This window comes from Panulirus ornatus, chromosome 8 (genome assembly GCF_036320965.1).
Source record: "Panulirus ornatus isolate Po-2019 chromosome 8, ASM3632096v1, whole genome shotgun sequence".
Lineage (NCBI taxonomy): Eukaryota > Metazoa > Arthropoda > Malacostraca > Decapoda > Palinuridae > Panulirus > Panulirus ornatus.
In genome coordinates this window covers 4,868,440-4,895,705 of record NC_092231.1, presented here as the reverse complement: position 1 = coordinate 4,895,705, position 27,266 = coordinate 4,868,440, and the positions used below count along the sequence as shown (strand labels likewise).

The 27,266-nt window shown below is 45.9% G+C and overlaps 1 protein-coding gene across 2 annotated transcripts in view; it reads right to left on the bottom strand.

Moving 5' to 3' along the window:
• Positions 1-27,266, bottom strand: part of LOC139749763 (dorsal-ventral patterning protein Sog-like) — a 486,011-nt gene that overhangs the window by 165,683 nt on the left and 293,062 nt on the right. For both annotated transcript variants that reach the window (XM_071663985.1, XM_071663986.1), the window contains exon 2: positions 21,284-21,387. In XM_071663985.1, the coding sequence (XP_071520086.1) occupies positions 21,284-21,387 (104 nt within the window). The remainder of the gene's footprint in view (positions 1-21,283; positions 21,388-27,266) is intronic.

Below are 27,266 nucleotides of genomic sequence, written 5' to 3'. Positions count from 1 at the left end.
TGATGGAGCAACCGAGGAAGGTTTATGACCTGGTTACTGAAATCGTCCTACGAAAAAAAAAAAAGTGTTAGACCCCACACAGGATCGGTGCTTGCTTGCTAGCTACAGAGGAAGACTTCAGAGAAAACCAGAATCACGGGAGGTAAACATTTGAACACTGAGGGGAGAGGGGAGGATCTAGAGACTGGGACATTGGTGGCGCCAGAACTGTAAAAAGGAAAAAAGAGTGAAGAGCACGACAGGGAGGCTGACACACGTAGTTCACTGACTATATACTGTTGGGCTTGGAGGGAAGACCATACATTAGCCACATCTCTTCCCGTCCATCAATCAGGGGCTTCTCTTCATCAACCACAGAGCGTCCAGCTGAGGTGGAAGACCCCACGTATGTTTTCCCTAATAACTAAGTCCACAAGACCATGGAAGACCCCACATATGTCTTCCCTAATATCTCAGTCCATAAGACCATGGAAGACCCCATATATGTCTTCCCTAACAACTCAGTCCATAAGACCATAGAAGACCCCACATGTCTTCCCTAATAACTCAGTCCATAAGACCATGGAAGACCCTATATATGTCTTCCCTAACAACTCAGTCCATAAGACCATGGAAGACCCCACATATGTCTTCCCTAATAACTCAGTCCATAAGACCATGGTCTCTCAGCGAGGTGAAGCCACTGTAAGCCTCGCCTGGAGTTCCCCTGAGCCACCATCAGCCCTCGCCACATACCTCGAGTTCTCCTGAGCCACCATCAGCCCTCGCCACATACCTCGTGGGTGTGTGCGGAGCAGCAGAGCGTCCTCGCGTCCACGGGCTGAGCCTGTGAACACTCCCGGGGTGCCTCGTTGTGAACAGCCCGAGAGAGAGAGAGAGAGAGAGAGAGAGAGAGAGAGAGAGAGAGAGAGAGAGAGAGAGACCCACTGTACATATAGGGATTATAAACTCCCTTTCACTTCATGATAATAATCCGGGAGCCTTTTTTTTTTACCATGAGGGAAGTGGGGGATTTATTCTCCTCGTCGGGTTTTCAACCACGACTTAAAATACTTGTCAGACGGACATGTCGTCGTGTCTTCCTCATTCGTTATCTGCGAGGGTTGGGGGGGGGGGGGGATTCTTTTTACTCCAACCTCGTTTCGCTGTTTCTGGGAAAAGTTCTATTCTCTCTCTCTCTCTCTCTCTCTCTCTCTCTCTCTCTCTCTCTCTCTCTCTCTCTCTCTCTCTCTCTCTGCTGGAGGGAAAGAGTTTCCGGGGGCGGTGCGCGACACCCGTACTCCGTCGTGAAGGAACGGGAGGAGAGATTCCAGACACGCCAGCAGTATTCCACTGGGTGGGGGAGGGCGAGCGAAATGAAAAACGGATCGTTTGCCGGCTATTTCGCTCTCACTCGTCTTGGAGGTTCGCAGGATCCATCCTACCGACCTCCTGCAGGAGGGAGACCCCATACGTCTGATTACCTGACGAAGATCCACCGTCCTCCTGCAGGAGGGAGGCACATAGGTGTGTATGTCCGTCTACCGGACGTGGATGTGCGGAGTTCGTCCTCCTCCTCCTCGTCCCCCACGAGTCGACCTCGGGTCTGGCTGGGAAGATTTTTGTTTACATTTGGTTCCCCGGGCTACCTGAGGGCGCGGCGCACATACCTACAGCCGCCAGACCAAACAGGTATATTTTTGTATATACTTTTTTTCTCATGTAAGTTGAGACGGCACGGGTAACTGAAGTCCTTAATCGAGGTCACCTCATTAACGCCTCATATAATATAATATAATATAATATATATATATATATATATATATATATATATATATATATACATTATATATAATATAATATAATATAAAATATATATATATATATATATATATATATATATATATATATATATATATATATATATATATATTATCCCTGGGGATAGGGGAGAAAGAATACTTCCCACGTATTCCCTGCGTGTCGTAGAAGGCGACTAAAAGGGGAGGGAGCGGGTGGCTGGAAATCCTCCCCTCTCGTTTTTTTTTAATTTTCCAAAAGAAGGAACAGAGAAGGGGGCCAGGTGAGGATTTTCCCTCTAAGGCCCAGTCCTCTGTTCTTAATGCTACCTCGCAAATGCGGGAAATGGCGAATCGTATGAAAAAAAAAAAAAAAAATATATATATATATATATATATATATATATATATATATATATATGTGACAGACTTATCATGGAGTGTTAAATGTTCTCTGAAGATTTTCCGATGCCACAATATCGCCCACCTCGCACGGGCATGTTAACACATGCCATTATTCTCCTTCGTAGACTGGAGTGCGATTCGAAGTGTGTCATAATCGCTCACTGTCTCGCCCGTTTTGACGTGTGACGGAATTCGACCGACCCACTTCACTAAAGGAAGCGCGATGGTTGCTTCACGCCACCAGCAGCAAGTTAAATTGTCTTCAAAATATCATTTCTCTATAAAGCATTCACTCTTCCATCGCACGTACAGAGTAAATCTGCGTCCACAGTGATTGTTACAATGATCTTATACACACGGATGAGATGGTGGAATGATAATCTTTTATCACATCACAAGCCGCCCGCCCAGGGTCGAAACCCGGGCTGCGGCAGTTGGTCCACAGTCAATCCCGCTGTTCATCCCCCCCTAGAGTTGGGACGATAACCTGGTTATCTGGCTCAGGCTAAGATATGCATAATTATCGACGTTTCGTTATTCACGTTACTGAATAACGAAACGCCGATAATTCTCTGCGAGGATTTTTCTAAAAATTAATACAAATGTCTGAAATCTGTTTACAGAACCACTGGAGGCCTCACTCTATGTTTACATGTTCAGTACAAGCCTTCGTTCATATAACTTCCCATATTTTCCTCAGTGGAAAATGGTGGAGGTTTTCATCAATGGGTTTGAGAGAAATACAGCGTCTATGAACCGTGCATCAGGTAAGTAATGTATTCAATACATTAGCGTAATAATGTGAGTGGGAGGGAGGTAAGTCCTGGTGGTCACACGTGAGAGATAGAGAGTCAATAATGGCTCTCCCCTGCTCATATCTTTGCCACCGTTGATAAATGCAGACGGGAGAAACAGTTTACCTCCCCCTCAAGCCGAGATCGTGAAGTGCATAGAAAACGGAGTTTTACTAAAATATATATAAAAAAGTAATAAAACGGGAAATGTACCCATTATCGTATACTATTATAAATGACTTCTAGTTACGAAGACGTATACAGGCTGAGAAACGTTTGTCTTCAAAGCCGACTTGTCTTTCCAAGCAAAAAACAAAACATCGAAAGGGGCCTCTGAGCTTGCCTGTGGACTAAAGAAGAAATTACGAGAAGGAGAAACAGAAAACGAGAGACAGACAGACAGACAGACGGGCAATTCTTTCCTTCGCTACCAGGTACGTATACTACTAGACAAGTCCTCCCCTACGGGGAAAATGGAAAGGTCCCAGTGATGACTCACGGAACATGAGATGTTCTTTTGGTTAGATAAAGTAAAACTGTTTGTACTCACCCGCTCCTTCAACTGGGGCCCTCCCTGACCTGCAAAACATCAGAACTAGTGGAGCCACCCCCCGCCCCACTGGTGCGGGTGGCCCCGGGGTTGGTGGGTGGGAGGAGGGGAGGAGTAGAGAAGGAGTGAATTAGGGGGACACTCGTCTATTTTTCTCATTCTCTGCCTGCCATCTCTCTCTCTCTCTCTCTCTCTCTCTCTCTCTCTCTCTCTCTCTCTCTCTCTCTCTCTCTCTCTCTCTCTCTCATCTTTCAAACATTTCATTGCTTTTGTCTCATTCCCTCGTTTATCCCCTCCTAATATATTTCCCTCATTAACTCAGCAACATATCGCCAGGCACAACCTCTCACCTGTCATTTCGTCTGTGTAGTCATGTTTATATATAAATCATCTATGTGTACAGTATGGGGCTCCATTTTTGGCGCGCGCGCGCGTTTGTGTGTGTGTGTGTGTGTGTGTGTGTGTGTGTGTGTGTGTGTGTGTGTGTGTGTCTACCTCTTTGATTTCTACGAGAAAGTGAGCTCCCTTTTAGACGAAAGATAATACTGGTTGGATTATCTGTATTAGACAGTCTGAAAGCATTTGACACGTACCATATAGTAGGCTAGTAAGGAAGGCGAATCTTCAAGCAGGAATAAAATGAAAACTCCTTCGATGGACGGAAGATTGTCTCAGTGTGAGGGAACAAAGGACGCGTGTCTGGAAAGCCTTCCCAAAACGGGAGGAGGTTACCAGTGGCGTGCCTCAGGACTCTGTCTAGGACCACTGCACTTCTTAATGAATGTTAATGACTTGCTAGAAGGATTGGATTCCTACCTGAACATGTTTGCATATGATGCCGAGGTCATGGGAGAAGTGAAAAACAACGAGGGGGATTGCATGAACTTACAAGGGGACCTGGACAGAACTCCAAAGTGAGTCTCATGCATGTTTGAACTTAAACCCGAAATAAATGCAAAGTAATGTGGACAGGACAGAGTGAAAGAAGTCCTCGATTATGAACATCATCTAGTACGAAAGATAGCTGTGGGTCCCTCTGTGTGAGGGACTTGGGAGCTGACATCGTCCCTAACCTCGCTCGCAAGTCCCACAGAAGGAGAAGAGTGAAGGAGATATATGCTGAAAAATGCCAGATCAGCATTCAGATATTTGTGAAAAAAAAATATATATTCAACCAGCTATTCACATATTACATTAATATAAAGCTAGAATAGGCTTCTCACCTCTGGTCAGTGCACCTGATGAAGCACAACGAGCAAATAGAGAAGGTCCAGTGGAGGGCAACTAGGATGGTATAGGAATTAAAGAGAGAGAGAGAGAGAGAGCTACAGCGGTAGGCTACAGGCATAATTGTTCACCAGGGAAGAGAAAAGAGTGAGGGATGATGATCCCACTCACAAACCTTTAATATCTTAAACTTGATGAACAGTGAACAGGTCTACGAAACATGCTGGGATTGAACAACCAGAGGCACAGAGCAGGACATTAAAGGAGAAACGAGTTGAAAAAAAAAAAGGAGGACGAAGAAAAAAAAATACTTTTAAAATATGAGTGTCGTGGATGAATGGAATAAGCTGCCCAGGGAAACAGTAAATACGGACAGCATACACAAATAAGCTGTCGACTGTAGAGATAGTGCAAGAGATGGGGACCAACCAGTGTGAAAAAAAAAGTCCCTCCCTTTTACAGGCAACTATGTATTTGTTCTTATACACAAATCTCCGTCAAAGTCTGACTAATTCGAGGAGCGACGGAGATTTACAGAGACTATGACCAACACACGTAAAAAAAAAAAAAAAAAAAAAAAAATTGCCCTCACGTGGGAAATGAAACCTCGGGCAGACATCACCACAGTGGAAAAAGAAAAAATCAAAAAGACAACTTGATGAAAAGTGAAATAAAGATCAAAACACTAAAAAATAAAACTGTAAATATGGAACCGTGGACGACTTTTAAAATGCCCCGACGAGAAAAACGTCCACCCACTGAAAAAAGACGACAGGCCACAGATTAGACCACTGGCAAAGTAAGAAAACTAACACGTTTATAGGGACCGTTTCTGTCCACTGTGCGACGTAGGTTAACTACGTGAGACGTAGGTTAACCACGTGCGACGTTGGTTAACTACGTGCTGCGTAGGTTAACTACGTGCGACGTAGGTTAACTACGTGCGACGTAGGTTAACTACGTGCGACGTACGCGTTAACAACGTGCGACTTATGTGAATTACGTGCGTCGTACGTAAACTACGTGCGACGTACTGTACGTTTGTTAACCCCGCGCGACGCACGTTAACTTCAAGCGCTGTACGTTAAGTTACGTGCGACGCACGTTAACTACTTGCACCGTACGTTATGAAACTTCCCGCCCGGACTGGACAGAGCCAATGGTTCCTCCTCTACAGGCCACACAGGCGTATGCAAATGCCAGGTGTCATCTGCAGTCCTAACATCGACAAATACCCACGAAACCTTAAATGACCACTAAAGGTCAAACTGGGATTTGGGATACAGTAGGCGAACTGAACCCGTGGGTGCCCCCTTACTCCACTAAGCAGCGCAAACAAAACGAGGTTTCGTTGGGAGGGGGGTGGGGGTTGTCCCCCAAAGCGTAGACAACAACCAATTATCACATTTGGGACGTAATCAGGAAGCCTTGAAGTAATTTTGGTGAGCGACGCTGGAGGAAGACTCGGCTACCCAGCGGAGGAGGAGGAGGAGGAGGAGGAGGAGGAGGAGGAGGAGGAGGAGGCAGGACGACGGGTCGGCGAGTGCGAGGTGAGTTTTTTAAACTAACGGCCGCGCGCCACGATTTAAATGCCCGACCGACGCACCAAGGCTTGAATTATGGCGCACTTAATACCTTAAAATGGCGATGATTGTTTAAATATCTCTCGCATCTTTTATCTATTTCGAATATTGCTGGTATTGGTCAGGTTTGGGGGGGGGGGTGTCAATTTGCCAACGCATTCGGAAGTCGGTTAAATAAATTACATGATAATCATCAAGACGAAAGAAAGATGTATAAAGGTTATTTATTCCACTGAAGGCGATACTTGAGTTAATATAATCCACCGTAAAATAACGCGCAAACATCTTTTTCTTGTACATCCCAAGCATTTTACCCTTACTTCTAAAACAGAGTTTACTTAAAGTTCAGTTACTTAAAACATGTAAGTAATCCATAGCCCTACTACTACTACTACGATAACCTCTTGATTAACGCAAAGAATATCTAAGCAAAATTTACCTTGAAAGAAGAGAGCGCGTCGACCACACAGGCTTCTGGTACCTGCCATAACCACTGTGATGGTACCTGCCATAACCACTGTGATGGTACCTGCCATAACCACTGTGATGGTACCCGCCATAACCACTGTGATGGTACCCACCATAACCACTGTGATGGTACCCACCATAACCACTGTGATGGTACCTGCCATAACCACTGTGATGGTACCTGCCATAACCACTGTGATGGTACCCGCCATAACCACTGTAATGGTACCCACCATAACCACTGTAATGGTACCCACCATAACCACTGTGATGGTACCCACCATAACCACTGTGATGGTACCTGCCATAACCACTGTGATGGTACCCACCATAACCACTGTGATGGTACCTGCCATAACCACTGTGATGGTACCCACCATAACCACTGTGATGGTACCTGCCATAACCACTGTGATGGTACCTGCCATAACCACTGTGATGGTACCCGCCATAACCACTGTAATGGTACCCACCATAACCACTGTAATGGTACCCACCATAACCACTGTGATGGTACCCACCATAACCACTGTGATGGTACCTGCCATAACCACTGTGATGGTACCCACCATAACCACTGTGATGGTACCTGCCATAACCACTGTGATGGTACCCACCATAACCACTGTGATGGTACCCACCATAACCACTGTGATGGTACCCACCATAACCACTGTGATGGTACCTGCCATAACGACTGTGATGGTACCTGCCATAACCACAGTGATGGTACCTGCCATAACCACTGTGATGGTACCCACCATAACCACAGTGATGGTACCTGCCATAACCACAGTGATGGTACCCACCATAACCACAGTGATGGTACCTGCCATAACCACTGTGATGGTACCCACCATAACCACTGTGATGGTACCCGCCATAACCACTGTGATGGTACCCACCATAACCACTGTGATGGTACCTGCTAACCACTAAGATGGTACCCACCATAACCACAGTGATGGTACCCACCATAACCACAGTGATGGTACCTGCCATAACCACTGTGATGGTACCCACCATAACCACTGTGATGGTACCCACCATAACCACTGTGATGGTACCTGCCATAACCACTGTGATGGTACCCACCATAACCACTGTGATGGTACCCACCATAACCACTGTGATGGTACCCACCATAACCACTGTGATGGTACCTGCCATAACCACTGTGATGGTACCTGCCATAACCACTGTGATGGTACCCACCATAACCACAGTGATGGTACCCACCATAACCACAGTGATGGTACCTGCCATAACCACTGTGATGGTACCCACCATAACCACTGTGATGGTACCTGCCATAACCACTGTGATGGTACCCACCATAACCACTGTAATGGTACCCGCCATAACCACTGTGATGGTACCCACCATAACCACTGTGATGGTACCTGCCATAACCACTGTGATGGTACCTGCCATAACCACAGTGATGGTACCTGCCATAACCACTGTGATGGTACCCACCATAACCACTGTGATGGTACCTGCCATAACCACAGTGATGGTACCTGCCATAACCACTGTGATGGTACCCACCATAACCACTGTGATGGTACCCACCATAACCACTGTGATGGTACCTACCATAACCACTGTAATGGTACCCACCATAACCACTGTGATGGTACCCACCATAACCACTGTAATGGTACCTACCATAACCACTGTGATGGTACCTGCCATAACCACTGTGATGGTACCCACCATAACCACTGTAATGGTACCTACCATAACCACTGTGATGGTACCCACCATAACCACTGTGATGGTACCCACCATAACCACTGTGATGGTACCCACCATAACCACTGTAATGGTACCTACCATAACCACTGTGAAGGTACCCACCATAACCACTGTGATGGTACCTACCATAACCACTGTAATGGTACCCACCATAACCACTGTGATGGTACCCACCATAACCACTGTGATGGTACCCGCCATAACCACTGTGATGGTACCCACCATAACCACTGTGATGGTACCCGCCATAACCACTGTGATGGTACCCGCCATAACCACTGTGATGGTACCCACCATAACCACTGTGATGGTACCCGCCATAACCACTGTGATGGTACCCACCATAACCACTGTGATGGTACCCGCCATAACCACTGTGATGGTACCCGCCATAACCACTGTGATGGTACCTGCCATAACCACTGTGATGGTACCCGCCATAACCACTGTGATGGTACCCGCCATAACCACTGTGATGGTACCCACCATAACCACTGTGATGGTACCCACCATAACCACTGGGATGGTACCCACCATAACCACAGTGATGGTACCCACCATAACCACTGTGATGGTACCCACCATAACCACTGTGATGGTACCTGCCATAACCACTGTGATGGTACCCGCCATAACCACTGTGATGGTACCCACCATAACCACTGTGAAGGTACCCACCATAACCACTGTGATGGTACCCACCATAACCACTGTGATGGTACCCACCATAACCACTGTGATGGTACCCACCATAACCACTGTGACAACACTGATCATAACCTTGATTTAAAAAACGTACGACAATTCCACTGTTCACAACACTGATCATAACCTTGAATTAAAAAAATGTAAGACAAGTTATGATAATAATCAAAACCGCCAAATGAATAAATTTTCATAAGAAACTATAATAAGGCGATGCTTTGATATCGTAAACAACATTGTATATGAAAAAAATATATATATACCCGACGACCTTTTTTTTTTCATATGTAAATTATAAACAGGTTAGAGTGTACTACCTGCACATTATCCTCTCTCTCTCTCTCTCTCTCTCTCTCTCTCTCTCTCTCTCTCTCTCTCTCTCTCTCTCTCCTTGACAACTTGCTACCAACCCTGCGATCTTTGAGCCACGTCACACACGCACACTTTTGCTTCATCACTGTACCTCTCTATCCGTCTTTCTTTTTTTTTTTCTATGAGAATACTCCTTTCACTATATCATTTTCCTATGATGTGGATCGCTATTGTTTTAAACCTGATCGCCGATTCCCGCGTCAGCGAGGTAGCGCCAGGAACAGACGAAGAAAGGATGTATTCGTTAATGCATTCTCTTGCTGTTATGTGTAATGCACCGAAATCACAGCTCTCTATCCACACCTAAGCTACATAGACCTTTCTATGGATTACCCCGAACGCTTCACATGCCCTGATTCAGTCCACTGACAGCACGTCGACCCCAGTGTACCACATCCTTCCAATTCACTCTATCTCATGCACTAATTTCACCCTTTTGCAGGTTCAGGCCCCGTTCACTCAAATTCTTATTCACTTCATCCTTCCATCTCAAATTTGGTCTCCCAGTTCTCCTTGTTCCCTCCACTTCTGAAGCATATATCCCCAGCGTCAAGTGTTCTTCGCTATCTCTACATACATGCTATATATATATATATATATATATATATATATATATATATATATATATATATATATATATATATATATATATATATATATATATATCACAAAGTAATTTATAGATGACAGTTTACCACATGAGTGCATGTAATGGATCTTAATAAAGATATTACTGTTAATCATTGATGTATTAGTCTCTCAAACTGTCCACAAAATTCAACAGTGGCCAATTGGATCAATAAATTTCCTTTACTAGTAATAAAAAGGACGTTAGACGAGCTATCGTAATTTTTTTTTCCCTTAATGTTTTTACAATAACATCAAACTTCCCCCCCCCCCCTGTCACGTCATACACCGGAGGAACCAGCAGAGAACGTATCGTTCTTTGGGCCGGCAGGAGCAGCAGCAGGAGCAGGAGCAGGGGCAGCAGCAGGAGCAGGAGCAGGGGCAGGAGCAGGGGCAGGAGAAGCAGCAGGAGCAGGAGCAGCAGCAGGAGCCTTGAGATGCGAGAAAGGGCAGTTCGTCTCGCATTTCTTCCTTCATTTAACCTTCTTGACCCACGAATTACACAAAATGTGAAGGGGAAAACTATATATATATATATATATATATATATATATATATATATATATATATATATATATATATATATATATCATACTTTGTTGGGGGAAATGAACTTTAAAAAGAAATCCCGTAACAGCTGAAGTTAATTCTTTGACGGATATATATATATATATATATATATATATATATATATATATATATATATATATATATATATATATATATATATATATATAAACGTTAGAAGTTGCGGGGGTTTCATCATACGTTGGCTGCTGGGACCAGTTGCCAGATACCGCCGGGGGCTTGGCAGGCTGCCCAGAGGAGGTTACCACAGTCCGAAACTCTATACACAACTTTGGCTTTCAGACGACGAAGCACAAAAATCGCGAGGCAGGAGACGCACGCGATCGCCTGTCCCTTACCACGTACGACATTAAGAGGGGAGGAGGGAGGGGGGAGGGGAATAATAAGAGGGGGAGGAAATGTTCAACGTCTGGGAACGACGGAGAGAGAGAGAGAGAGAGAGAGAGAGAGAGAGAGAGAGAGAGAGAGAGAGAGAGAGAGAGAGAGAGAGAGAGAGAGAAGCGCACGCTGAAAGTACGGCTGCGCGCGCCGGTTAAAGCCATTGAGGATACGTGCCTTCAGTGTAAAGGCAAACCCACCAACGACCGTCTAACCCCTACTAACATGACTCATAGGAATATATATATATATATATATATATATATATATATATATATATATATATATATATATATATATATATATATATTCTTAAGACCAAATTGGAGGTGGAAAGATGGAGTGAAAAAGATTTTGTGTGATCGGGGCCTGAACATGCAGGAGGGTGAAAGGAGGGCAAGGAATAGAGTGAATTGGATCGATGTGGTATACCGGGGTTGACGTGCTGTCAGTGGATTGAATCAAGGCATGTGAAGCGTCAGGGGTAAACCATGGAAAGCTGTGTAGGTATGTATATTTGCGTGTGTGGACGTATGTATATACATGTGTATGGGGGTGGGTTGGGCCATTTCTTTCGTCTGTTTCCTTGCGCTACCTCGCAAACGCGGGAGACAGCGACAAAGCAAAAAAAAAAAAAAAAATATATATATATATATTCTTAAGAGTCCACGGGGAAAATGAAACATATATGTATATAAGACGCGTCGGAATACCTTGAGAAGTTTATACCTCGCCTACAAATGGCGAATCCGATGCCGTAAATTGGGGGGCCTGGGGACCGGGAGCGGCGGGACAACAACAACAACAACAAACAGGCAAAAATCTGCGGCGGATATGTTTGGCGGACAGACGTCTCGTACACCCCTGACCCCTCACGCTGCCCGCCGCCTCCCGAACCTTACACTCTTGGCTTGGCCACGCGTTGCAGAAGTTTACTCAACAGGCGTTTGTCTGCATTTTCCCCTCTATATTTACAGAAGCAAATAACAACATGTAGGCTCAGTGTACGGATATAAATCCGTCCCTGGCTGGTATATAACAGAGCTTAGGGCGTTGCGGAAGCCGGGGCTTAGGGAGGAGAAAGGGACACGTAAATGTGCCATATAGGAAATCACTATGGCGATTGGCCAGTCCTCTTCTTTATAATAATAACCTTTTCAAACTCTCTTTTAAGGGTCGACTGGCCACTAGGTACCGTACACCAAACTCATCCTTGCCTCGCAGGGCATTTTCGCTTCAATGTAAATCATATCTTCAGTGTTATCATCTTGGCCTGTCAGTGTCTTGGTCCACACAGCTAGCCTACTGTGCTCAGGTCTATTTATCTCTATGCATGACCGGGTCTACCGTAAACGACCATTAAGGAGGACGTGGTTTATTTTGCTTTCGAGAGGCGGGCAGGCCTTAATACGGGGCGCTGTTATTATCCTCGCCAGGATGAAGACGCTGTCTTTATGACCCCGCCGACTGTAACACCGGTAGTGTGCGCTGAAATGATGGTCCATTACTTGTACAGGTTAATCGGGAGGCGTAAATACGCACGTTGCTGTTGCTATATATATATATATATATATATATATATATATATATATATATATATATATATATATATAGCAACAGCAACGTGCGTATATATATATATATATATATATATATATATATATATATATATATATATATATATATATATATATATATATAAAGTTTGTCTTATGACAATGGGGCAATCTCGAATTAACGACAACCATGAGATCTTCAAGTAGGACCAACATGTCATACTGACATTCTCTAACAATCAATTCCCTCCCCCACGAATGGTTGTCCCTTCTCATCTCGATGGCCGGGACGTGGTTCGGTTATTCTGGGCTTTCGTTAGGCCTAATCCGCTGCCGGGGTCATCAGGGTCAACCACATGATTCTGGAACCATCCATAATATGCAAACACCCATCTTCACGTGTTCATTACTTACGACCATTAAGCGCACTCGAGAGCATTTTTTTTATTTTGAGCTCTGAAACGTTTCTAGTGGGGGCTTATTTAAGCCTATCAGCGACCGGGGTTCACCGGGGCCGTGGACCGACGTCATTTTGGAACTGCCGATCGAAATACCACGCCCTAACTGCACGTACGTACGGCCCTGAACACTTCTCTCTAGCTCTGAGCACACACATTCCGCAGGGGCAGTTGCTGCTACATTCCCTCACTCCCTGACGTCAGCTGAACCTAATTAATACCGGCCTCAATTTCCGCTGATCTCTGGTGATTAACTACCCATAATGGTCACGAGACGCGATGCACCAGTTATCTTCATAAGTACATTATGAAATTATCATCACACAAGCTGTAGAACCAATCTATTTTTCTTACAAGATTTCAAGGGGAAAGGTTGTGGAGTAACTGTGGTCATTAAGAAAACCAATTATACGTTTTTCAATAAATAAGCATTATTTGGTTTATATATATATATATATATATATATATATATATATATATATATATATATATATATATATATACATATATAATATCATGCACAAAATAATTTGAGTTGGCTAAAACACTTAAACAACAAAAGACCAACACCAAGAAGTTAAATTAAGTCGGTGACAATTTGCACCTAACCTTGGCAGTTCTTAAGGTTCACCACACAAATTACCTACACTTAAAGCACTCTTTTTATTTTCCCTCGTCATCTTCAGTAGTCACAACCAAATTACCGAAACTCGCAGAGAAGTTTTGTAAAACAAGAAGTTCACATAAGAAGTTCACATGTAAGAGTGTTGTGTGTTCATGATGTTTGACGGTTAGGTCCGCCCCCCCCCCCATCCTTGTTACCCAACACCCCCTCCCCCTCCCCAACCTCTTCTTTTTTTAAGGAAAAGGATCGAAACTGATTCCGGTGATAAGGGTGGTCTGCGTTTGTTTACCTTCCGAGCAACTGCTGGCGCTGTACAAGAGGAGTGAATCACTCCCTCCCGTCCTTGTATGGGCGGCCAGGCAGTGATCATGTATCTGGGAGCTTGCTCACATTCTCTCACTCTCTCTCTCTCTCCCTTCACCTCCCCTTTTGATATTTCTCTCTCTCTCCCCCTTCACCTCCCCTTTTGAGGGATCTCTCTCTACCCCTTCATCTCCCCTTTTGGGAGAGAGAGAGAGAGAGAGAGAGAGAGAGAGAGAGAGAGAGAGAGAGAGAGAGAGAGAGAGAGAGAGAGAGAGACGTAACATCACGAAAAGGGAAGTGTTTTAAGTTGACGAGTAGGAGAGGGCGAGTTGATGAACGACTACACAGATAGAATGTTTCACTCTCTCTCTCTCTCTCTCTCTCTCTCTCTCTCTCTCTCTCTCCAACGCAGGATGTGGGGCTGAGGATGTGTATGTGAGTAGTGATCTGAGAGGCCTGGCTGTGAGTACGGGTGTAACCCGCTTCACAGAAGTGGGAGTGGATTTGATGACAGGCGCGTGGAGGGGTAGGCTACTGCACGCACGGCCGGTCCCTAACTATCGGTTGCTTTATAAGGCGAACCCCTTCTGCCTAATCTCTCTCTCTCTCTCTCTCTCTCTCTCTCTCTCTCTCTCTCTCTCTCTCTCTCTCTCTCCTACAGGTATTACTCTGGCTTCTGCCCTTGAGAGCCGGCTGTTTGAGTGCTTCCTCCTCCTCCTCCTTCGTTTGGCTGCGTCACACGGAACCCGACATGACATCAAGCCCCATGGCATTGATTTTGATTTTTTATTTACAGCAAGAGCAGCGGAGAAGTCACATAGACATTGATTTTGATTTTTACTTTAGAGCAAGAGCAGCGGTGATGCAAACAAACAAACAATAAAAAAAAAAAGCCCGGAGATTCCAAGGGACTAAACCCCAGTGATTGAAATGCACTAAAGGCTACATTGTGTACAAAAGTGTTGACGTGGTTTAGGTAACACAATGAATTATCGGGCAACTTTCATAACTGTAAAACAACGGCGTTAAATTTCTGACACGTCTATATATGTCCTCCACAGTTTGCAGTTCTGCTATTCAAACATATTCATCAATAATTTAAAAAACAATAAAAGTTCCAGTTTTAATTCATATATTTCTCTAAATTCCTTTTAAAAGTCGAAACTTTATTCACGTACTTCTTTATTTATGAAGTATATAAACTCACAGACTTAAGATAGGGTTTTCTTTATCATACTTAGTTATCCGATGGTATTATCACATAGAAAAGAGATAAAATAAGATAAAAAGCAAAGGTAAACAATTATTCCTGAAAACTGGCGGGACCTTACGTCAACGCTAACTTGTTCGTTTGAAATTTTCACCATCCCTCCGATCGCGTTCCTCTTTGCTTATTATATACATTGTTCCAACGACGTATGGGCAGTTCCAGACTGTAAGACTAACAAGCGTAATGTTGTCGTTCAGCAGAATTACACCCTACGTCAGTCAGACGACGGTACACGACATCCGTGTTTTAAGACAAATCTAAATCTTTCGGACGCGGGTCACGCAACGAACGCCGGGCATCTTGACTCAGCCCAGGCGACACGGAGGCTGCCGGACGCGCTCGCTGGCTACTCAGTAATTTTAATGGCTCTATTTCAGTGGAATTTCTCCTTGATACGTCTGAAAACGGACACTAAGTCATACTTGAGGTCAGCCTCGAGTTATGAAATAACTAAAAGCCTACGTGATGGCAAGAACAAACTCTGAAATAACACTTGTGAGGTGTTGGCATTGCTCGTCTGTTCAGGACCGGAGTACATTACGCCGCCGCACTCATTTCGCCCTGGCTTCTACCCTAACCTCTTGAGAGCGCGGCGCTACAAATCCTTTCAGGGTCAGGTTTATTAAGGGATGGCCCCTGGCCACCGTCCTGGCCCCCCAAGGGTCGTCGTAGCAGTGTCGGTGTTGGCAGATGACGGAGAAAACGATCGTCTGGCAGCCAGGCAGGCACAGCTCCCCATGAGGGCTGGCGGAGCGCTAAATCTCGGCAAGGCTACTCGGGAGTCGTTTTTGTGGGGAGAGTTTTGGCTGAAAGTGATGGTTTCCCTGTGCTACGCTGATATATAATTAGCCATACGGTGAATGATAGGATGATTCTGATTGTATAATAATTTGTCTGCTACAAACATTTATCGGGGGAGACTTGTCTAGATGTAAATAAAGTGGGTCATGCTTACATAACTTGAGAGAGAGAGAGAGAGGAATTTAATGTTGATGCAAACTGGCTCACAGTTTGTACATTTCTACGATACAGTTCTCTTGAGCCGTCATACCGGGACCTGGCCCCAAGGCCTTAGCTTGTCGTCCCTTCATTTTCGAGACATCTGGATCAACTCGAGATCAAGATGCCGACCTTTTACGATGGCTTCGGAGGAGGTATTCGATCCCCGCGGCTGTGGTCTTCGCCACTAAGCTCCCGTGATACGCTGATCAGTTAGGCTGTTAAAGGTTGCGGTTAGTATGTAAGTCTACAATCAGATTGGTACTTTACATTGCACTTAACAGGCACTTATTCTGTTCCTTTTGTTTACTTGTTTATACTTATGTAAAGTTTTTATTTAAAACTTGTAGACAATGGATTGGTTAGGTTAGGTTAGGTTAGGTTTTCGACATAAGCGGGACTATTGTAAAAGTCGCTCTCATGTGCGCTTGGTTCGCCAACGAAGAAATAAAACATTTCTGAAGAACAGACAGAGAGAGAGAGCCTCGCTTTCAAAAGGCTTTTTCCAAGCGTAGATTATGATGTATCTCTTCCTAAGTGTGGATGATGACGGATCTCCCCCGTTTGCGCTCAGGCCAGCACGCACGACTTCACTGCTCCCGGAGTCGTTCCCACGAAATGATTTCGGTCTGAGTTTTAAATTTTGCGGATTTGCTCTCTGTAAAGTGATATATTCGCACGTAGTTTTCGGTGCTATGGTCGATGCTCAGGGCATTATTTAACGATTATATCTGCCTTATGTATGAAAGAAACTGTACATGAAGTATTTTCCCTTTGATAGCTTGCTTTGTCCCATGTTACAGCTTAAGCATAAGTTGAAGGTACACTTTTCCCCGGTAATTTTTTCTTCTTCAGACAAAACTCTGTACATGGGTCTGTTCAGCGTTAATAACTGTTGTTCTTGGGTCGTAAACTAGACGTGAAGTAATTCTAAATGTCGAGAGGAACGACTGAAATTGAAATCTAAAGAGATGAACCAACGGTTCAACGCTGAAAAAGACATAAACAAGCTGTTTGCTGAGGCATGGCCGAGTGTTTACGGCTGGATAAGGTGATGAGGGGAGAGTCTGGCTGCCCCCGCGAACTGCTCCTTGCTGGCCCAGATACCATGAATACCGCTACGGCAGATCTCGAAGATAGGAAATATGGAGATAGCACGAAGGTCTAAGAAGTCAGGGTTTTTTCCTTCGGTACTGTATCTATGGGGCGAACTAACACACACTAATTCGCTTCCCAGTGACTTTCAAGGAAAGCTGACTACATGGTTTTATATATATATATATATATATATATATATATATATATATATATATATATATATATATATATATATATATATATATATGTGTGTGTGTGTGTGTGTGTGTGTGTGTGTGCGTGTGCGGACGTGTATGTATATACATGTGTATGTGGGTAGGTTGGGCCATTCTTTCGTCTGTTTCCTTGCGCTACCTCGCTGACGCGGGAGACAGCGACAAAGTATAATATATATATATATATATATATATATATATATATAGTACAGTTCTATTCTCACTGGATCGACCGGGCCACACATAACGTTGTTCCCGTCCGACGACGACGAAGACAGAAAAAAAAAAAAATAATTTGCCCATAAAATTTTTATGAGTGTTCGTACAACCTCCTTACGTCATGCGGATCTGTGTTGTTCCTTGTTCGTGGCCTGACACCTTTATTACGAAGGGGGGCGTGGGGGGGGGGGAGACCTCGTGTCTATATCATCCATCCCCCGATATAATGAAAAATCTTGGGGTTGTTGCGACGTCTCCGTGGAGAGAGAGAGAGAGAGAGAGAGAGAGAGAGAGAGAGAGAGAGAGAGAGAGAGAGAGAGAGAGAGAGAGAGAGAGAGAGAGAGGTTCACGTGGTTGTAGGTCGAGAGGTGTGACCCACGTGAAGGATATGTTATAGTTGGTGTTTTATTTTTTTTCATTACAGAGTTGTAAATGGACCAGAGTGGCGTGGGAGGCCGTCTCTCTCTCTCTCTCTCTCTCTCTCTCTCTCTCTCTCTCTCTCTCTCTCTCTCTCTCTCACAAGTTTCAGTAAGTTGTATGATAGCAGAGCATGTTCAAGAGATCCCCCCGACACACACACACACACACACACACACACACACACACACACACACACACACACACAGCCAATTACGACAGGGACAACTGATGGAGGAGCCAATAGGGACAAAGAGCCGAGAAGCCAACATAACGGGCCGGCTATTCACAGTGGCTAACTAGGGGATAAACGGAGGGAGTTAGCAAGTCTGCCTGACACACACACACACACACACACACACACACACACACACACGGACATCATACACAGGTTTAGAATATTTTATAATATTAAGGAAAGTTCAGGAGCCGGTATATATATATATATATATATATATATATATATATATATATATATATATATATATATATATATATATGAACGATTAAGAGCGAGTAAGTGCACCAAAAGCATACCCATGTCCACCTAAGGTGTGGTAAACGAGTACACTGGGTGTAATACATGGGAGTGTAATGTGTACACGAAGTGTACAGGTGTGTGTGGGGGGGGTGTAGGGGTGGAGACCTACCTGAGCAACACCTGGCACTGCAGCCCACATGTTGTGGGGGGGGGGACTGGGGTCACAGACGTCACCAGAAGCCTACAACAGCGAACGGAAGCCTCGCTCCTGACACACACACACACACACACACGTCTCTAAATATCGTCTGAATCTTTTCCTTCTGTCTTATTTGCTTCTTATGATTCTCTCTCTCTCTCTCTCTCTCTCTCTCTCTCTCTCTCTCTCTCTCTCTCTCTCTCTCTCGTAAAAAAGGGTCGGCAGATAAGAAGTCTTATGATCGAGGGGAACATCAATACTTTATCGCCTCTATTATCGCTATGAACATCAATCTCTTATCGCCGGGAACATCCATTTCTTTATCGCCTCTCACGTATACATGAAGGGCGACGCTGTCCTAGCCACCGTAAGCACTACCTACTATTAAAAGTGAATTATCTGTACTTAACGTGTCTCGAGGGTGATTAAGTGATTAACGGCGTTGGGGGGGGGGGGGGGTGCCTCGTAGAATTAATCGTCTCGCGGTGGATAGTAATGGTAGAGGTGATTTAACACACGGGTTATGTAAAAACGCCCCTTTGTGGGTATAGGGAATGAAATATTCAGCTACCGATTGTCGTCGCTTCTCTCTCTCTCTCTCTCTCTCTCTCTCTCTCTCTCTCTCTCTCTCTCTCTCTCTGACGGTCACACAGTCGCCTTCAAGAGTGACAAGAGGTCGGAGGTCAATGAGCCGCCTGGCAGGGCTGACCCAAGCTTAAGAGGTCATAAGGTTAAGGGAAGTGTGATACGGAGAGAGGGAATTTATCGTATGGGTTCTGGATCCCGCTTTCTTGTAATAAACTTTTTGAAATAGCACGACGGGACGACCCTTGCGTGCTATGGCATTAGCCTTTTGACCTTACCCTTACGTTACGACCCTTGAGTATGGTGGCATAGTCTTTGACCTTTCCCTTGCGTTACGACCCTTGGGTATGGTAGCATAGCCTTTGACCTTACCCTTACCTTACGACCCTTGGGTATGGTGGCATAGTCTTTGACCTTACCCTTACCTTACGACCCTTGGGTATGGCGGCATAGGGTGTCATTGGCATAGCCTTTGACTAGAACCTTGACCCTTGGAGCATGATGGTACGACCTTTGGGGCTACTGTAGGCCTGGCCTTTGACCTGACCCTCCGATATTGTACCGTCACTCCAAAGGCGTCGCACCGTCGTGCTCAGAGGGGTCGTACCGTCGTACTCAAGGGTCGTACCATCACTGAGGAACTTTGTGCAAGACTTCATCGCCACTCAGGTTCTCGAAGCCCCCCCCCCCCCCTCCCCAAGAAATCAATCACATGTGGTCTTTATCTAAAGGCCGTTCCTTCTTCAGCCACGCGTCGTTTTCAAAACACGACCCTGTTCCTCCAGGATAGTCAGGGGAGCACGGTAACACCACCTGGCTACACACACGTGTTCAAAAAAGAAAAAAAAAACACTGCACTTGGGCAGAAAGATGTGTAGAGACACATTGCATAATCGAAAACATGAAGAGGAAGAACTGGGAATATATATATATATATATATATATATATATATATATATATATATATATATATATATATATATATATATATATATATATATGTGTATATATATATATATATATATATATATATATATGTGTATATATATATATATATATATATATATATATATATATATATATATATATATATATATATATATATATATATATGTATATATATATATATATATATATATATATATATATATATATATATATATATATATATATATATATATATATATATATATCATTCTGGGGGTATGACCGAGAGACAGAGCAGGGGGAGAGGTGATCATGAGTCAAATAGGTGGGTGAGCGTGAGTAACTGGAGTCGTGCATGGACTATGACTAAAACAGGGAAGTGAGTATAAGAGTAATAAGGATCATGGATGGATCATGAGTAAAAAAAAAAGAGAAATTGATGAGTGAGTAACAGACTTGTATAGAGAATGAAAAATGAGTAAACTATTTTTTCAAAACTAAAATGAGATGAGTAAAAGCACGAATTATGAGTACACTATTCTTTCTTGACAAAACTGAGATTAGTAAAAGTGTAATAGGGAGCATAAACGGATTACGAGTCAGAAATGAAATAGGCAAATTGGATGCGAGGGAGAGGAGGAGGAGGATGTACGAGGGAGGGAGTGGGGGTAAGAAAAAATGGGCTCATGACTTACCTTTTCACAAACACATTTCACGCAGTCCCAGACGCCGAAGGGGGAGCCCAGGTTGGGACTCCACTCTTCCCAAAGGGAGTATCTGTTCTTCCCCAACCGGCACTCTGTAAAGAGGAGAAAAACAGTGTTACAACTCCAGCAAAACCCAAGTTTGAAACACTCGGGAGACGCGATGACCTTACGCGGTCGGTCAATATTTACACAACAGGCGTTACCGGACTCCACCCGCGAGCGAGGGGGGAGGAGTTACCTTCGGCGAGGCTGCAACATCGTGGGAGGGAGGGAGGGGGTTGGGGGTGGCTTGGGGTGGGCAGGGTAACAAGTCTCGTCGAAAAACTTCCTGCAGAAAAGTCCATCCCCTCCCCTGCTACTGGAAGGAGCGCAGACATGAAACTGCAGGAAATAATAATAATAATAATAATAATAATAATAATAATAATAATAATAATAATAAATAATAAAAATAATAATAACAACATAATAAACATCAAATACTAATAAATAATAAAAATAATAACAACATAAACATCAAATCTAAACTGTTGGGTACTCGTTAGATACAAGGAACATGGAATAAAACGAACCCTCGTTACGCAATGCGTCGTTAGGTAATGCGAATACGTTGAATACCTCCGCATGAAACAATGATCCCGACGTTAAACTTTGAACGCAACTTTAAACGATAAAGTTGGTCTTTATGCTTCCTCCCGCAGCTCATGTTGAAGGCCTGTACGACAACGCTGGTAACGACTGGTAACGAGCCACTGCCTTCCTACATCATGTTGACTACCGGGCTGATAACGGAAACATAAATGATGGTAGCCTAAGTCAAGGTCCACCACCTCTGCTTGCTTGTTCTTCGGCTGAATAAAAAGCCGAGGCTCGTGATAAAGAAGATCAGGTAATGTTTACACAGCTAAAGGAATTAAATCCGAAGATTTTTCGTGATAGATTCTTTTTTTTTTTTTCATAAGCTCCAATGACCTTAGGTGATTTGGAGGGAGATACACTGCTAAAGGAATCAATTCAGAAGATTTTTCATGGTAGATTCTTTGTTTTTTTCATAAGTTCCAATGACCTCAGATGATTTGGAGGGAGATAAGAAAGGGAGGCGTTCTAGGATGCTAGGAGGAGGGCAGCTATTCCGTGTGTGATATCGTGCGATGGAGAGAGAAGGAGGCAGTGAGAGGGGGGAACTCATGCTGTCGAATTTCCCTTTTCCAACGAAGGGAAGGACGAAGGAACACTTGACCCCCAACTAGAAGGTCACAGGAGTGAGACCACGTAAGGACATCGGCAAGAGGAGGAGGGTCTCTCACTCACAACCTCTGGTACTGCTCCTGTATATCCGATACTTCTCACAACTCCCGAGACTCCTCCTCCTCCTCCTGGGCCTCCTCCAGGGTCCTAGCGTTCCCGTGAAATCCCAGCCATCCTCCCACTATACCTCTACTCTCCCAGTAGTCCTCAAAAGAACTTCCACACTTTCCAGAAGACACAACACCCGTGTACACCACCCGCAGCTAACTGTAATGTCCACGACCCACAGGTCAGATCCGAAACGTACAGTACCCAGCCTTACCTCAATCGTAAACTTTCTTGTGGATAATTAACTAATTACAATTATGACCTCCCTCCAATGACGTGATTCAAGTGTGCATTAACCAGTCGAAGGGCTGCCGACATTCAACAGACCGTTTTCTATTCACTTCATTTACTTGGATCCTTCTGAGGACGTATGGTATCCTACGATCGCCTCCCACAGCAGATCCTGAAGGATTTCTCTCGACTCATGTACCTCCGTAGCAGTATGTACCGAACACAGACCAACCTCCAGTGTTCCTTCGTGTACGCCCGGGCTGGCCAGAGGGTGGGTGGGTGGAAGAGGAGGAGTGGGAGAGCCATGGAGGGGGGGGGGGGGGAAGGCGTTGCTAGGGAGGGAGGGAGGGAGGGAGGGTACTTGACCAGCTGGGGATGGTGAGTTAATTAGGTACTGGAGAAAGAGGATGGGGTGCGGGTGTGGCGGTGGGGGTACGGGGGAGTAAATGGTATTTGAAGGGTGAAGAGAGAAGTGGTTCTGGCATGGAGGGTGGGGGGGGGGGGGGAGGGGGAGCAGTAGTAGTGGCAGCGGTGGTGGGGTAGTGGCATAAGTGCTGTTGTGGGTAGTGTGGGGGGGAAAGGAGGGGGATAGAGAAGTGGCGATGAGGTCAGAGGAGGCCAAGAGACGGACGCTCAAACAGTCGCTCCGTTCGGGAGGTGTTTAGGCCTGTGTGTCCCTCCTCATACCTTGACGACGTATGAGGCTCCTCACACCGCGTCATGGTGGGTGGTTATGATGAACGGGCAACCGACTCATCTAGTGGAGCGGGTCTTGATGACCTCCTCCTCCTCCTCCTCCTCCCGCTCCTCATTAAACCAGCTTACGGGTTCGTGTTAATAACATGGTGCGGCTCTCCGACTCGGACCGGACTAATAACACACACACACACACACACACACGGTGATGAGTGTGTAGTCTGGGAGGAGGGAGGGAGGGAGGGTGGCTCCTCCTGGGAACAGCATGCGCGCCTCCTGTCCAGTGGAATGTCATTCATACCCTCGCGTTCGTTCGTATGCTCCCCGCCCACGGCTTCAGGGCAGGGCCAACTGTCATAACACGACCTGGACGTATCAGCACGTAGCCCTCCTCTTTTGTTGACGAAGCCGGTGGTGAAATACGAACACGGGCGCTGAGAGAGAGAGAGAGAGAGAGAGAGAGAGAGAGAGAGAGAGAGAGAGAGAGAGAGAGAGAGAGAGAGAGAGAGAGAGAGAGAGAGATGCTACGGATCTGGGAATGGGGTGTAGAGACATGACCTCAATAAAAAATATGTAATGGCACGGGAGGTGTGTATCTTCAGGACGCTTACGTCCACCACGTCTCAAGTTCGGGGGGGGGGGGGGGGGGAGTCGTGGGGTCGGAGCCCCATAGAGGCCTCGTCCCTCGGGAAGGTGTGGTGGTGCGCGGTGCAGGGGCTCTGCCCTCCTCAATGGGGCCTTAATTAAAACGTCTTGGGGCTCCGGTACCGTATCACATGACGCGGCCCATAAACCAACTCATAAAGAGATTAAAATGATAGTTGGAGGGTTGGGGGTGGGGCTGAGAGAGAGAGAGAGAGAGAGAGAGAGAGAGAGAGAGAGAGAGAGAGAGAGAGAGAGAGAGAGAGAGAGAGAGAGAGAGAGAGAGCTGGACTCCTTCTGACACGTGATTATTCAGCAAGTAAATTAAGTTCCGCGACCGTTCTTGAGGAACGCGGGCGTGACCTGAGGACTCTCATTATTCGGAGATGAGGAGGAAAGAAAAGAAAGAAAAAAACTTCAACGAGACTGACAAGCCAATTAGTCTTCCTTAATCACCCTCCCTCTTCTCTCCACACCCTGGCCCTCCCTGGTCTTCCCTATACCCCCCAAAAGTCCCTCCCTTCACCCTCCCCTCACACTCCGCCCTTCGCCTCCTCCCCTGCCAGCCACCAGCACGCCTCCTGAGGGGCTGGGATTCCATCATACCCTCCCCCTACCCCAACTCCTCCTCCTCCTGAACCTCGACCAAAACGTCAATAAGCACTTGTAGCCCGTAGCGTCCTGAATGGGGTCCTCAGCCAGGATCCGTGAGCTGTTTGTGTGTGTGTGTGTGTATGTGTGTAGAATGGGTCGCCTTTCTCGCAGGGGCACTCTATACACCAGGGCTCCCCTAGAAGCGATCACACAGGGAGGGTCATACAGACGGGCGAGGCCCTTCAGGCAGGGATCCGACGGGCGAGGCCCTCCAGACAGGAATCCGACAGGCGAGGCCTTATGACCTCATGTCTTAGACGTCCCCCATACTGACCGTTCTCCCGCTTTTCACCAGCTCCTCCTCCGTCCGTCAGTGGTGCCTCGCCCGCCCCTCTCAGGCGTCTCGGCAATCAACCCGCCCATCAACTCGCTGACCCCCCCCCCTCACCCACTCGTCACACGTCCACCTACTCGTTCCCCCTCACCCCGTCACTGGTCCCTTTACTCACCACTCAATGAACCCCTCATTCATTCCTCGACGATTTCTCACTCTCCCTCCCTCCCCTCCTCGCGCCATCCTTCGTCGGTCCCAAAAGAGGTTTTAACTGGTTCCTCGCCCGTCACTCGGTCTCTTCTCATCCTCACCCACGCCTGACGCCGCGCGCGAGTGGTGCGTGCAGTCACCAGACTCCCACGGGGACACAGCCAACCAGCTGTGGTGTGGGAAAGTTCACGAGCGCGTGATGATTCACCTGGCTGTCGCATCCCGCTTTTTTTTGCGCTGGTGCCTCCTCTCTCTGACGTGACTTGCCAAGCCTAGGGGCAAGTCGCAGGACACACCTCCAGGCAGGTCTCAGGACAGGCCCTGGCACACGCCTTGACGCAGGTCTCGACCAAGCCCCGAGATATTCCTCGAGCCAAGCCTCGGGACACGCTTCGAGGTAGGTTTTCGGGGCATTCCTCGGTGCCTCCCTCCACCGCGAGAGGGCAACGTGCACCGCCTCACGGGTTCGTCTCGCACCTCATAATACCATGAAGCAAGACGTCCCCTGATTCACCAGCATTTCCTACAACCTCTTCAGAGCGTCTTGACGCTCACTTACGCATCACTACTCTCAGCAGTTCCTCCGTCTTTGCCTACCAAGACAAGGCCTTAACTCTCCCAGTAGACAGAGCCTCCTACAGGAAAATGTTCCCTCCATCCTTCACCCAATGCTTGCGGAAGCCTATAACACGGATCCCCCGCACATGCTGGGCATACTGGAACCATCATTATGTTGATTATGTTGCTGAACATGCTCGCCCGTTCCCAGGCCCATGCGTCAGGCTCGGTCTGTACAGTCCAGGACGAACACACCAGCTCCTGAGAGATGCCAGAATCCCTGGTAGGTTTAAGACACGTCAGTATGGAGAGCACACGACCTGTGCTAGACTACACCTAGGGTACAGGTACACTTGGCAAGTCGAGAGAAACTAGAGTCCCGTTGGCTCTGCTCTGCGCTTGTCAGACACACACTTGAATAATCGAATTTTCTTAAATCGGTGATTTAAGGCTTTAAGATCAATCGCTTCGAGAACGCCAGGACTACTTCACTGACAGTAATAACCTTGAAGATATTCTAGCATTATGCCCGAAATTTGCCATTCCCTGAGTCCATGCAAAGCATCGCTGTATCGATGACGTCAAATTCTTGATATGTACCCGTCAGTATCACCATGTACTACGTAAGCCATGTACTATGTATCTGATGTACATACGTTTACCCTAAGCTTCCTTTCAATCCCGTGTACACTTATATACCTAAAGTGACGTGTTTTCACTCCCCTTTACAATGTCTGTAATCATGCCAAGACGAACCCTCGGAACAATATGTGTATGTATGTCATTCTTACTTTGCTTACATCATACCAATACCACAGATGCCACTCCTCTCTTCCTGACGGGACGAGAACCCTCTGGTACCAATAGGGCCCCACCAATCACCCTCCTGCGCCCGCGTATTGTAATCCAGGGTACGCTTTATACTAGCCTCCCCCTAGCCAAGTACCCCCTCACTCGTTATATTACTCATTTAAACAGAAAATGTGACCCAAAACGTCGTTGCAACGATGGGAGAATACACAGACCATGGTACATAAATCCACATTAGATAAGTCTATACATATTTTTCCCGTCATTGGGATAATGGTTCGGGTTTTGTATTGCGTGAATATCTTCCGTCAACGTGAAGTCACGCGGTTCCTACTTCCTATCTCTGTGATCCCTACATACTTTAGTGGAGGTGCGACGAGTAACAGAACCCGGAGCTGTCTGTCCATCACCCTACGGTGAGGAAGCAGGTAAGGTCCCAGGGTTTGGAGGAGCCACTGTCCACGACTCTGAGATGAGACCTAGTAAGGCCAATGTACCTTGCCTCCCTCCCTGGTACACGCAGGTTACCCTCCCTCCTGA